The sequence below is a fragment of the Urocitellus parryii genome, chromosome 8, assembly GCF_045843805.1.
Source record: "Urocitellus parryii isolate mUroPar1 chromosome 8, mUroPar1.hap1, whole genome shotgun sequence".
NCBI lineage: Eukaryota > Metazoa > Chordata > Mammalia > Rodentia > Sciuridae > Urocitellus > Urocitellus parryii.
In genome coordinates, this window is record NC_135538.1 from 106,295,216 (window position 1) to 106,307,765 (window position 12,550).

Here is a 12,550-nt window from a genome sequence, read left to right on the forward strand (position 1 = left end):
TGGTTGTCTCTTTTCTGAAGTAGTTGTTTTTTAGCTTGCATTTTGACACAGTAAAAGCCATTTTAACATACTATACAAATCAAGAAATAGTGTAGATAATATTGCACTCTTCCTTGGAAATGACACTTTGTGTAAGAAACATTAACTTTCTCAATAAAAACTTTTGTATCCTTAGATCATTTGCAGCAAGAATTTGTATTCTCTTTATTTAACTGATTCTTAAAATACACATATAATTCACTTTTTGCCATTCTTCATTTACTATTCTTAGTATTAGTATGTTTATATTTCTTTTTATTTTGCAGGTTTTCTTTAGGTGATGCTAGGAGGCCTCTTTATGAAACAGCAGTTTTGGTAGAAGATGTGGTGCACACTCAGTTAATTAATCTGGTAAGAGCATATATAACTTTATTTGGTATGCACTTATAATCTATTTGGTATGTCTTCTCTAAATGCTGCTTATGTTGGGATTGCAACTCAAATAAAAAGTTTAAAATTTTTTTCTTTTTAAATCAGTAATTTTTTCACATTTTTATTGAGATATAATTTTATTGTATTTACTTGTTTAAGTGTATAATTTGATGAGTTTTGACTATGTGTTATTGTCATTAACTATCAGAACAATCATAATACAGAAATTTTTCACCACCTAAAAACAATCCCTTGTTTCCCTGTGCAGTTAGGTTTTTCATTCCAACTTCAGGTACTTAGCACCCAATGATCTACTTTTTTTCCTTTAAATTTCTAGGAATAGTTATTGAATGGGCTTCTTTTTAAATGTTTTTTATTCTGATTAGTTCTACACGACACATTTTGACACATCATACATAAATGGAGTATAACTTATTTTTCTTGTTGTACATGATGTAGAATTATACAGGTCTGGTAATCATATATGCATACAGGGTAATAATGTCCATTTCATTCTACTATCATTTTCCCCCCATGACCCCTCCTCTTCATTAGTTCCCCCTTCTAATCCTAAGTACCTATATTGTACCCCTCCCCACCCCCCCACAGTTGTGAATTAGCATCCTCATATCAGAGAAAACATTCAGCCTTTTATTCTTTGGGATTGATTTATTTCAATTAGCATAATATTCTCTAATTCCATCCATTTACTGGCAAATGCCATAATGTCATTCTTCTTTAAGACTGGTATTAGTCCATTGTATATATTCCACAATTTTTTTATGCATTCATCTGTTGAAGGCACCTAGTTTGGTACCATAGTTTAGCCATTGTAAATTGAGCTTCTGTAAACATTGATGTGGCTACATCACTGTAGTATGCTAATTTTAAGTCCTTTGGGTATAAACTGAAGAAATATAACTAGGTCAAATGGTGGTTCATTCCAAGTTTTCTGAGGAATCACTGTACCACTTTCCATAATGGTTGCACCAATTTGTAGTACCACCAGCAATGTATAAATGTACCCTTTTACCCTACATCCTTGTCAACATTTACTGTTGTTTGTATTCTTGGTATTTGCCATTCTGACTGGATGAGACAAAGTTAAGTGTATTTCTGATTTGCATTTCTCTAATTGTTACAGATGATGAATATTTTTTCATATGGTTGTTGACCAATTGTATTTCTTCTTCTGGGAAGTATGTATTTAGTCCTTTGTCTATTAATTGATGAATTTTCTTTTTTGGGGGGGGTTGTTGTTGTTTGGTTTTAATTTTTTTGAGTTCTGTATATATCCTGGAGATTAATTCTCGTATGTGTGATAAAGATTTTTTCCCATTCTATAGTCTCTGTCTTCATGTTATTGATTGTTTCCAACTATGAAGAAGTTTTTAAATTTGATTCCATCCCATTTATTGATTCTTGACTTTACTTCTTATGCTTTTGGACTCTTGTTGAGGAATTTGGTTCCTAAGCTGACATGGTGGAAATTTGGGCCTACTTTTTCTTTTCGTAGGTGCATGGTTTATGTTTTGGTTCCTAAGTTCTTGATCCACTTTGATTTGATTTTTGGGCAGGGTGAGAGACAGGGATTTAATTTCATTTTGCTACATATTGATTTCTAGTTTTACCAGCACCATTTGTTGAAGATGCTATTTTTTCTCCAGTGCATGTTTTGGCACTACCATGAGATAACTGTGTTGATGTAGGTTTGTCTCTGTGTCTTCTATTCTTTCTATACCATTGTTCTGTGTATCTCTTTGGTGCTAGTACCATGCTGTTTTTGTGACTATGGTTCTATAGTATAATTTAAGGTCTGATATTGTGCCTCCTGCTTCACTCTTCTTGGTGAGAATTGCTCTGGCTATTCTGGGTCTGTTATTTTTGAATAACATGAAATCATGAATTTCATGATTGCCTTTTCTATTTCTATGAAGAATGTCATTTGGATTTGAATAGAAATTGCATTAAATCTGTATCATGCTTTTGGTAGAATGGCATTTTGACAATGTTAATTCTGCCTATCCAAGACCAAGGGAGATCTTTGCATCTTCTAAGGTCGTCTTCAATTTCTTTCTTTAGTGTTTTGTATTTTTCATTGTAGAGGTCTTTCACTTCTTTGGTTAGGTTGATTCCCAAGTATTTTATTTTATTTTTTTTGAGGCTATTGTGAATGGGGTAGTTTTCCTAATTTCTCTTTAAGTATATTCATCACTGATATATAGGAACACATTTGGTTATGGGTGTTAATTTTATATCCTGCTACATGAAGTAGCAGGATATAAGTTTAGCTCTAGTAGTTTTCTGGTGGAATTTTTTGGATCTTCTAAATATAGAAAAAAATACTTATACAGGTAAATGAGAACAATGATACAACATAACAAAATCTCTAGGACACTCTGAAGGCAGTGCTGAGAGGAAAATTCATTGCATTGAGCTCATTCAATAAAAGAATAGAAAGTCAGTGAATAAATAAATGACCTAACGTTATATCTCTTAGCCCTAGAAAAGGAAGAAATCAATGCCAATAGCAGTAGAAGATAAGAAATAATTTTAAAAAGAGCTGAAATCAATGAAATTGAAACAAAAGAAAAAATTCAAAAATTGACAAAACAAAAAGTTTGTTCTTTAAAAAAATAAATAATATTGATAATCCTTTAGCACACTAACAAAGAGGAGAGAGAAAACTCAAATTACTAAAATTTGTGATGAAAAAGGAAATATCATGATAGACACTTTTAAAATACAGAAAATAATTACAATCTATTTTGAAAATTTATACTCCAATAAAATAGAAAATCTCAAAGGCATCGACAAATTTCTAGAGACGAATGAACTACCGAAACTGAATGAAGAGGACATATACAAATTAAACAGATCAATTTTAAGCAATGAAACAGAAGAAACCATCACATGCATACCAGCACAGAAAAGTCTGATGGATTCTCAGCCGAGTTTTACAAGACCTTCAAAGAAGAATTAGCACCAGTATTTCCCAAATTATTCCATGAAACAGAAAAGGAGGGAGCCCTTCCAAAGTTATTTTATGAAGCTAGTATATCACCTGGATAACAAAACCAAACAAAGACACTCCAAGGAAAGGAAACTTGAGACCAATATCCCTGATGAATATAGATGCAGAAATTCTCAATAAAATTCTGGCAAATTGCATACCAAAAACATATTAAAAAGATAGTGCACCCTGATCGATGGGACTCATCCCAGGGTTGCAAGATTGGCTCAATATCTGGAAATCAATAAATGTAATTCATCACATCAATAGACTTAAAGAATCTTATGATCATCTCAATAGATGCAGAAAAAGCATTTGACAAAATACAGTACCCCTTTCATGTTAAAACACTAGAAAAACTAGAGATAGTAGGAACATGCCTCAACACAGTAAAAGCTATCTATGCTAAACCCAAGGCCAGCATCATTCTAAATGGAGAAAAATTGCTCTAAGAACTGGAACTAGATAAGGATGCTCTCTTTTACCATTTTTATTTAACATTTCCCTTTAAACTCTAGCCAGAGCAATCAGACAGACAATAGAAATTAAAAGGATATGAATAGAAAATGAAGAACTCCAGCGATTACTATTTGCTGATGACATGATTCTGTATTTAGAAAATCCAAAAAATTCCACCAGTGATCTAGTTTCTGTCATTTTATCACTATACTTTTTTTCTTTTAGAATTATTATAATATTTTTTATTTTGAATTTTGTTATAAAAAATTTTATAATTTGTACTAAGAATGCCCAGATATCCTTCAGTTTTCTTTAATGTTAGCATCTTTTCTGATTATAATATGATGATGAAACCAGGATATAACTTAATTATAATACTATCTATCCATATTACTTGAATTTCATTCATTTTCCCTCTGTTCTATGTCCCGTTTTATGTTCTATGACCCAATCCAGGATACCATGGTACATTTACATATTATGTCTTTATGACTTCCTATGATAGTTTATTAGTATTCCATTTTTTTCATATCTTTAGTATTTTTGCAAACTACTGGTTATTTATTTTATAGAATGCTTTTATCTTTCTGTTGTTGCAGTGTTTTCTTATGATTAGAATGAGGTTATGAATTTTTGGTAAGGTTACCACAGAAGTGACAGATCCTTCTTAGTATACTTATTGAAGGGGTTCATGTTATTGATACGATATATTTGTGATATTAGATTTGGTAACTTATTTAAGGTGGTGATGCTGAGTTTCTACACTGTAAAGCCACATTTTTTTTTTTTGGTGTGTGTGTGTGTGTGTGTGTGCTTGGATTTAACTCAGGGCTCTCGACATGCTAAATATGTGTTCTTCTCATCTTACTGTGTTTTTTTTAAAAAAAATTATTGGTGAAATAGAATTATACATACAAGCATACTTCATTGTGATATGCTCATATGGCCTGTTTAATTCCACTGTACCTCCTTTTCCCCTCCCCTTTTACTTCTCCCTGATATCCATTCTCTGCTTTGCTGATCTCCCTTTTGTTTTCATGAGATCCCCTTTTCTCTCAGTTTCCATATGTAAGAAAACATAATGACCTTTGTTTTGTGTTTGGCTTATTTTGTGTAACATGATGTTCCTTCCATTTTCTTGCAAAAGATAGAGTTTTATTGTACTTTATGGTTGAATACAACTCTTCTATATATGTATACATATATACTACATTTTTTCCCGATTCATCATGATCATCTGTTGATCTAGGTGTCCACGTGGCCTAGTTCCATAGTTTGACTATTGTGAATTGTGCTACTGTAAACGTGGGTATGCATGTACCATTTAATACTGTGGTAGATGACTTTACTCCTTTAGGATAAATTCTAAAGAGTGGTATATCTGGGTCATATGGTGGTTCATGCCTAGTCTTTTGAGGAACTTCATTCTGCAGTCTTCTTGCTACTGTTTACTTTCCGAATTTAAAGATATCACATGTATTCTGTGATATTCTTTGTCTTCAGTTGAAGAGGCAATGTAGAGTGTGCATACTTCATCTAAATTCCCTATGTATATTATTTTAATAGATTTTCTTAACCTGAGTTGATTTGGCTCAATGAGTACAGTTTCTGATTTTTTTTTCTTTATTCTCAGAGTCCTTTTTTTTGGGGGGGGTCATAGCATGTTTATTTTACTATGATCTAAGAATTATTCTTTCAGATATTGATGAAAATAAAAAGTACATTACAAATGGGAATTTATTTGTAATAAAATGAAGTAATTCATTCCAGATTTAAGCTGCTTAATTCAAAAATAAATTGCTTGTTTGGATACCTGTGGTAGTCTCCTATTATTCTTTTTCTCTGAGATTTAACCTGCTAGGTTAGGCTCTTGATAAGTTTAAAAAAATTGTTGTTGTTTTAAGCTATAGATTATGTTGTGATGTCACTTGGTGATGATTGGATGTGACTTAAACACCGAAGAAAACTCTTCTATGTGGATAAGGCTTTATGATTTACTATTCAGAAACCAGAGTTTTCAGCGCTGTGGTATGTTTCCAGATGCAGTAGCCATATATCTCAAAATATTCTGCTGTTGATTTGCTCTTATGAAGGAATCGCTATCTGACTAAGGTGTTAGCACGAAGTCTCAAATTATATATGTAAATGGCTCTCAGGTGTTCTTAGTACATTAAAGTTTTCTTTTAAAAATTGTTTTTAAAGCAAAAGTGTAATAAGGCTATCGATTAGTTTTCAATTTGCTGTATATTGTTTCATCTGGTTTCTGATTTAGTAAATTATTAGGTATTTTTATTTTATTTATTCATTTTTATATTTATTTATTCAGAAAGCCTTTCTTGAATGACACTAGATGAAGCTCCTGTCTAGGACCCAAAGATGAATAAAAGCATAAAGTTTTTTTCTGATATAGATACATAAAAAGTGATTTGAAAACTTTATGGTAACTGGTAATGCTGATGTGCAAAAGTGAGTTGGGGTTTTGAGAAGAGGAATCAGGTCAGCCTGAAATTCTTCATGCATTTGTATCTTCATGTCTATATAAAAACATATTGTCAGGCTGGGGATGTGGCTCAAGTGGTAGCACGCTCACCTAGCATGCGTGAGGCACTGGGTTCGATTCTCAGTACCACATAAAAACAAAATAAAGATATTGTGTCCATCTAAAACTAAAAAATAAATATTAAAAAAAATATTGTCTTTCATAGGATTCAGCGTCTGTTTATTGAGTTGAATTGAGGGAAGTATCAGCGTAGAGCTTATAAACTGTTGACTTGAGGATGTGATGTAGAAACATCTTTAATTTCATTTGCACTGATTTTTAAAAAATGATATGTATTTAGTTGCCAACATTTAAAAACCAGAGCATTTTACCATTAAAACTTAGGATTTCTAGCTTCTCTTGAAACTTTGGATTGCTTGACAACATAGGCCTAATTTTAGAATGGAAATCTGAGCTTCATAGCTGCTTCTACTTATAGACTGGGTACAGTCTGATCATTCCCATCCCCTCAAGTCAGGCCAGTCTTATTTCCTTGATGAGTAAAACACCCAGTATTTATGAAGTATACCACAAATTTTTGCTGTTTTTTCCTTCTTAGTCCTTAACTTCAAATTTTGCAGAAAACTTATTTGTTAATTTTGGGAAAAAAGTAATGCATTTTATAAGAAATCTTCCTTCCCTTCAAAAGCTGGAGGAGGAACAACATTATAGAATTTTATAGGCAAAGGTAATAAAGGTTATTTACCAGTATGATTTACCTTTTTTTTTAAATAATCTGCAACTTGGCTCTGTTAATGGGAGTGTGACTTTTGAAGTTAATACCAAATTATGAAAGAAATAAAAAGCACCTAGATTCTTGTTGCTTTCTATTTAGAAGAAACAAAAGTGATTCCATCAATATATCCTCTGTTGTGTCTCCCTGGGACAGTGAGCTAGGACTTTTGCAGCTAATTTATCTTTTTTTCCAGTGGAAGGACCCTAATACCTTCATCTGAAGTTCAATGTGAAAGAAAATATGGAAAGTCAATACTATTGCTCATATTTCTTCACTCTTCTTGGTGTATCCTCTAGCCTGTTTTTTGTTAAAAAAAAAAAGCAGGTATATATTGGATTGCTGTTCAGTTTTTCAGTTGAATGAATCTTCTATGTCATGGTGGTGCCTATAAAATCTAAATTCTCCTTAAATGCAGATTCAGTTTTTCTTATCAAAGTGTGTGAGAATTCTTTGCAGAATGTGAAATTCTAGATTCCTAAGAGATTTTTTTTTAATAATGTCTTCTGGTGGAATTAAAGAGTCGGTATTTTAAATATACTTTCAATATCTTTGTAATCCAAACAGTCCAAGGATGAGATTTGAGAAACACTAACATACATCTATCTATATACACATGTAAATAGACACATATGCCTGTAATTATATATGTACATATATACATGAAGTATCTTTTCCCTCCCCATTATTCTAATGGTTTTAAATTTGGCAGTTAATCTCCTTATGGACAGATCTTGTATAAAGTACTGTTCAATTCTCATGACCAGTTCACTGAGGCTATCACTTTTGCCACCTCAGTAATATTTTATGGGTATGTTTTAAAATTTCAATAAAATTTCCTGTGAGAACTTCAATTATAAGAGTTATCAAAACAAGACAAACCAATATAATTTATGATTGAATAAAATAAAGGAAGTAGAGGTCCCACAGAGACCTAATGAATCATATGATGGAAACTGTCATTTAGCTAACCAGACATTCGACTTTCTACTAACATTAGAACATATATATATGACTCAGCAAACTAGTATTTACTTGGTGCTTACATGAAGGAGATATATGAGTTTACAAATACCATCTGGGGAACTAAATGTACAGAGTAATTGTTAAATCTCCCATGTGGATTAACATTTATTGAATTCTCAGTCCCTCTTTCTGTTATTTCTAATGATTTTTAATTTGGAAAATGTTGTGCAGGTGCTCTTTTCTCATTCATTTACATTTTTTGTTCTCTTCTGTAGCTGAACTAAGAGAAGTTTAGATTCCTATTTTCCAGTTTCTTTTCAAGATTTTCAGAAAAGTCTTTTATCAATAACTGTACATATTCTTTCTCCAATGCTGCCATTACTCCATTGGTGTAGTGATTTTGCAGGAAAGGAAGTAGGAGTTAGTAAGTATCTACTGTGTTTGAGCCAGTCTGATAAAGATTTTATTTATATTATTTGATAATACATATTATAAAATACAATAATATTAATAACATTATAGCATATAAGACCAGTTTTTTCAGGTTTCAAAGTAACCTGTTATTTCTGTATAGCTTTTAATTTAGAAAAGTTTAACTCAGTTTGACTTTATCTTATTTGTTATATCAATTCAATTAGAAGCTTTCATTAATTTTTTTTGGATTTCAGTTTCATATATTCTACTGTTGAATAACATGTAACAATTATTTTTTAAATATCTATTTTTAGTCCTTTAAGTTATGAAAAGAACTTATCACATCCATCATGAATTTATATTTTGCTACATAAGTTGCTATGAAATTCTGTATTGTATGTATATGAAATTTAAAAGGCATTATTTATAGTTGAAGCACTGAGAATGAAACTGATTTTGAGTTTTCAATGAAAAGATAATTAAGGTCCACTAAAATATGTGTGTCAATTAGAAAAGAATTAAGTAAATAGCATTTATTTATTAGTAAATTTTACTGACTTTGCTTGTAATCCAGCTATGAATTTGGTGTTAGGTAATAAATGTCAGAATAGTACTCTGAAAATCATGCTTACTATTCAGGGTGTGTTTAATCTAAAAGTTTGTCTGCTTTTCCTTTTTGCAGTATAGCAGAATGCAGAGAATCAAAGCAATTAGTTACTAAAATAAAGGTTGATAAGAAGTAGCAAGGAGTTGTTAAAGTGTAGAACCAAAATTAAATATTTTTTTAAAAAGCCCTCAGATACACAAAATTTTAGGTCATCTACTTGGTTTAAAATTTATAAGCTACATTCTAAAACATATATTGAAATATTTAAAGCCTTCTAAACCTTTTGGTGGAAAAGACCTTCACTTTGTTTTATATAGCATGTTAGATTGATATTTGCAGCCAGTAAAGACTTGAAACAATTAGACAAATTGATATATTCAAGACAGTCTTTAGAAAGTGAAGGTAGTGTGTAGGTCACTTAGAGGCTTTTGCAAAAATAAAATTTCACATTTTTAAAAATTAATCTGGAAATTTCATTATATATAGTATAGAAGATGTTTCTTAAAAGACCAAAACTTTCTTACCCACAAATGGTTTTTGTAAAGATTCCTTGATTTAGGAAATATCCTTAAGGAAATTTAAATAAAATTATATTTAACCTTTTTTTGTATGTTGGTTTTGACAGAATGGCAGCTTAAAAAAATAGTTTATATACTGTTTCTGCATATGTACAGAGAAGATGCTGTCTTCATTTATAGATTTGGAAACTGAAGACCAGAATGATTAAGCAACTTGCTCGTGTCATACAACTTCTAAGCAGTAGATAATTGAAATTGTTTCTCCTCCAGAGAGTTTGGGAGTCTTTTGTTTGAAAAACAACATTTTGTTTTAATGTATATTTACCTGAGTTTACTGTATGTCTCTCAGGTCCTTTGTAATTCTCAGTATTCCCTGGCTTTCTGAAGTGGAAAGAGTATTCCTTTCAGAATAGAATTTGTATTTTGCAAAGGGTTAATGGTGAAAAAAAAGGGGTCCCACGAAGTTGGTAAGCAGAATCTTCTTTTTTTGTGGAAAATAAAAATTTAATTTCAAAGTCTATAATATTTATCATACTTTAAGTTTGTAAAGAGAAAGATTAACATTCTCCAACACAAGGCATGGCCCCAGTAGCTAACAACATATATAAGCATAAGGAGTAATTTCAAAATATGAAAGTAGGGGCCATTTGTAGAACACTAGACAAAGGTAATTAAAAACAAAGAATAAATATAAACATTCTTGGAAAAGATACTTAAAACATTGTGGGCTTTTCTAGAAATCTACTGCATTGTTGTATTGGTCATAGACTTCATAGAGATAATTTCTAGTAGAGTCTTTTTCTACTGAAGTTTCTTCTTTAAGTTTCTCCCTAAAGACAGTTTTCATTAAGATCAGCAGACAGGGTATAAGACTTGATGTTAATAGCCTAAATAAAAAATCTAAGTATTCCTTGCCAAATTTTTAATCTATATATAACAAAAAGAGTAATATTGTTTTTCATTGCTTAATTTTTATTCCACCACTAAAGTCTCAGCTTTTATTTTCAATCATTTTTTTTTTTTGGTAAAGGATTTGATTTCATTGACAAACATAAGGTTGCCATAGACACCTTGTGTTTATTGGATATTCACTTTTTAGTAATATTTCCCTTTAAAAGAAAAAGTAGCATATTAACATTAAAAAAGTAACTTTGGTATTTTATATCATGTTGAATATAAAACAAGGTCACTGCTTCGTCATAAAAATCAGATGAGGCCTGTTGTGGTTGCACAGGCCTGTAATCCCATTTACTTGGGTGGCTGAGACAGGATGATCACAAGTTTGAGGCCAGCCTCTGCAGCTTAGTGAGGTCCTGTCCAAAGTTTTTTAAAAGGGGGGGGGGGTCTGGGAAGAAGCTTAATGATAGAGGGTCTCTGGTTCAATCCCCATTACCAAAGGGAGAAAAAGAGTTCAGATATCAGGTAGTGATACAGCTAATAGTTTCAAATGTCTTTCTTGAGAAAATACTGAAATTTAGTTTCTTAGAATGAACATTATTTATTTGTTGAAATCCAGTTGTTATTTCTAATATAATTTATTTGTTATTCCTTTTATGCTAGTTAGGAAATCAGTTTCATGCAAGGCAAGAAGGAAGTTATTTATGCATGTCAGTATTGAAGACTCAATGACTACTCTCTCTAGAAGAGGGAATGATAATTAATAAATTATTTTATTTACAGTTGAGTATCAAAGTGAATTGTTTCTTTGTCTTATTTGTTTTTATTCTCCCATAATAAGCTACTTAGTATCCATTAATAGCTAAAGTTAGTTTTGGATATCAGAATGGATTTAAATGATGTTGTCAGGGGTATTTTTAAATGTCAGATAAATTGTACAAGTTTTGCATTTTATGCCATGGAACCAAATACAGCCATTAAAGTTTTATATGAAATCACCTCTGATCAAGCCATATGGATTTCTAATTGGGATATGAGCAGTGTTTCCTAAATATATACAGGGGAAAGGGGATGAAAAAAATTGGGAACAGATTTTCAAGGTCATTGAATTTCAGACTGAGTAATTCTGTAGATAGCTGGGGGCTATTAAAAAGTTTTAGAGAGTTACATAATGATGAAAATGGATAGCATGACTTGTCATTTTTATATAGGATAGTAACTCAAGATGCCCTTTCTGGAGAGATCAGTAAGAAGGATATTGCAATGTCTAGACAAGATATGCCACTATCTTTAAGTTAGATGATGATGAGTTCTGAATAAAAGACACAGGAGCAAAGACCCTATTTTAAAAAAAATCAGTATGGAGTTTAGAATATACAGAATTTCTTTGCTATACAGGGATAAGATAAGAGAGAGCAAGTCAGAGATGATCCCTAAGCAGTTGGGAGAATGACAGCTTCATGGCTTGAAATAGAAATATTAGGGGGAAGAACAGGTTTGTAGGAGAAATTAGGGGTTTAGACCCATATGTTTTTGATGCTTTGATAAAAAACTTAGGGTTAAAAAATGGTTTTAGAATACTTGAGAGTAGTGTTTCAGGGATATGCTGTACTTGCCTAGAAACAGGCTGGTTACAAGTTAAGAAAGGGAAACCTCACCCAAGGGGAGGCTCAAGAAAACTGTGTTCTGATGTGAGAGAGAAGAAAAAAAATAACTTGTAGATTTATATTTAAATTTATTAGAATGATACAGAAACTTTTCAAATTTTTTTTTATTCTGATGCTTGGAAAGAAACTTTGAAAAGTATATGTATTTTAACTTTTATTTTAACGTGTACCAAAGTGAAATGCAGATTTGCCTTGGTGAGCTTTTTTTGTGATAAATAATACCTTTCTGGTATGGATGAACAAAAAGCTAAATGTAAATACTTGTTACTACATTTTCTATTCATGTCTCCCCCCAACCTCCACCCCTGTACTGGGAATTTAACCCA

At 31.5% G+C, this 12,550-nt stretch overlaps 1 protein-coding gene across 1 annotated transcript in view; it reads left to right on the plus strand.

The window, feature by feature from the left end:
• The window catches only part of Supt3h (SPT3 homolog, SAGA and STAGA complex component), a 458,422-nt gene that overhangs the window by 224,444 nt on the left and 221,428 nt on the right, over positions 1-12,550 (plus strand). The window contains exon 3 of the mRNA XM_026394451.2: positions 306-390. Within this exon, the coding sequence (XP_026250236.1) occupies positions 306-390 (85 nt within the window). The remainder of the gene's footprint in view (positions 1-305; positions 391-12,550) is intronic.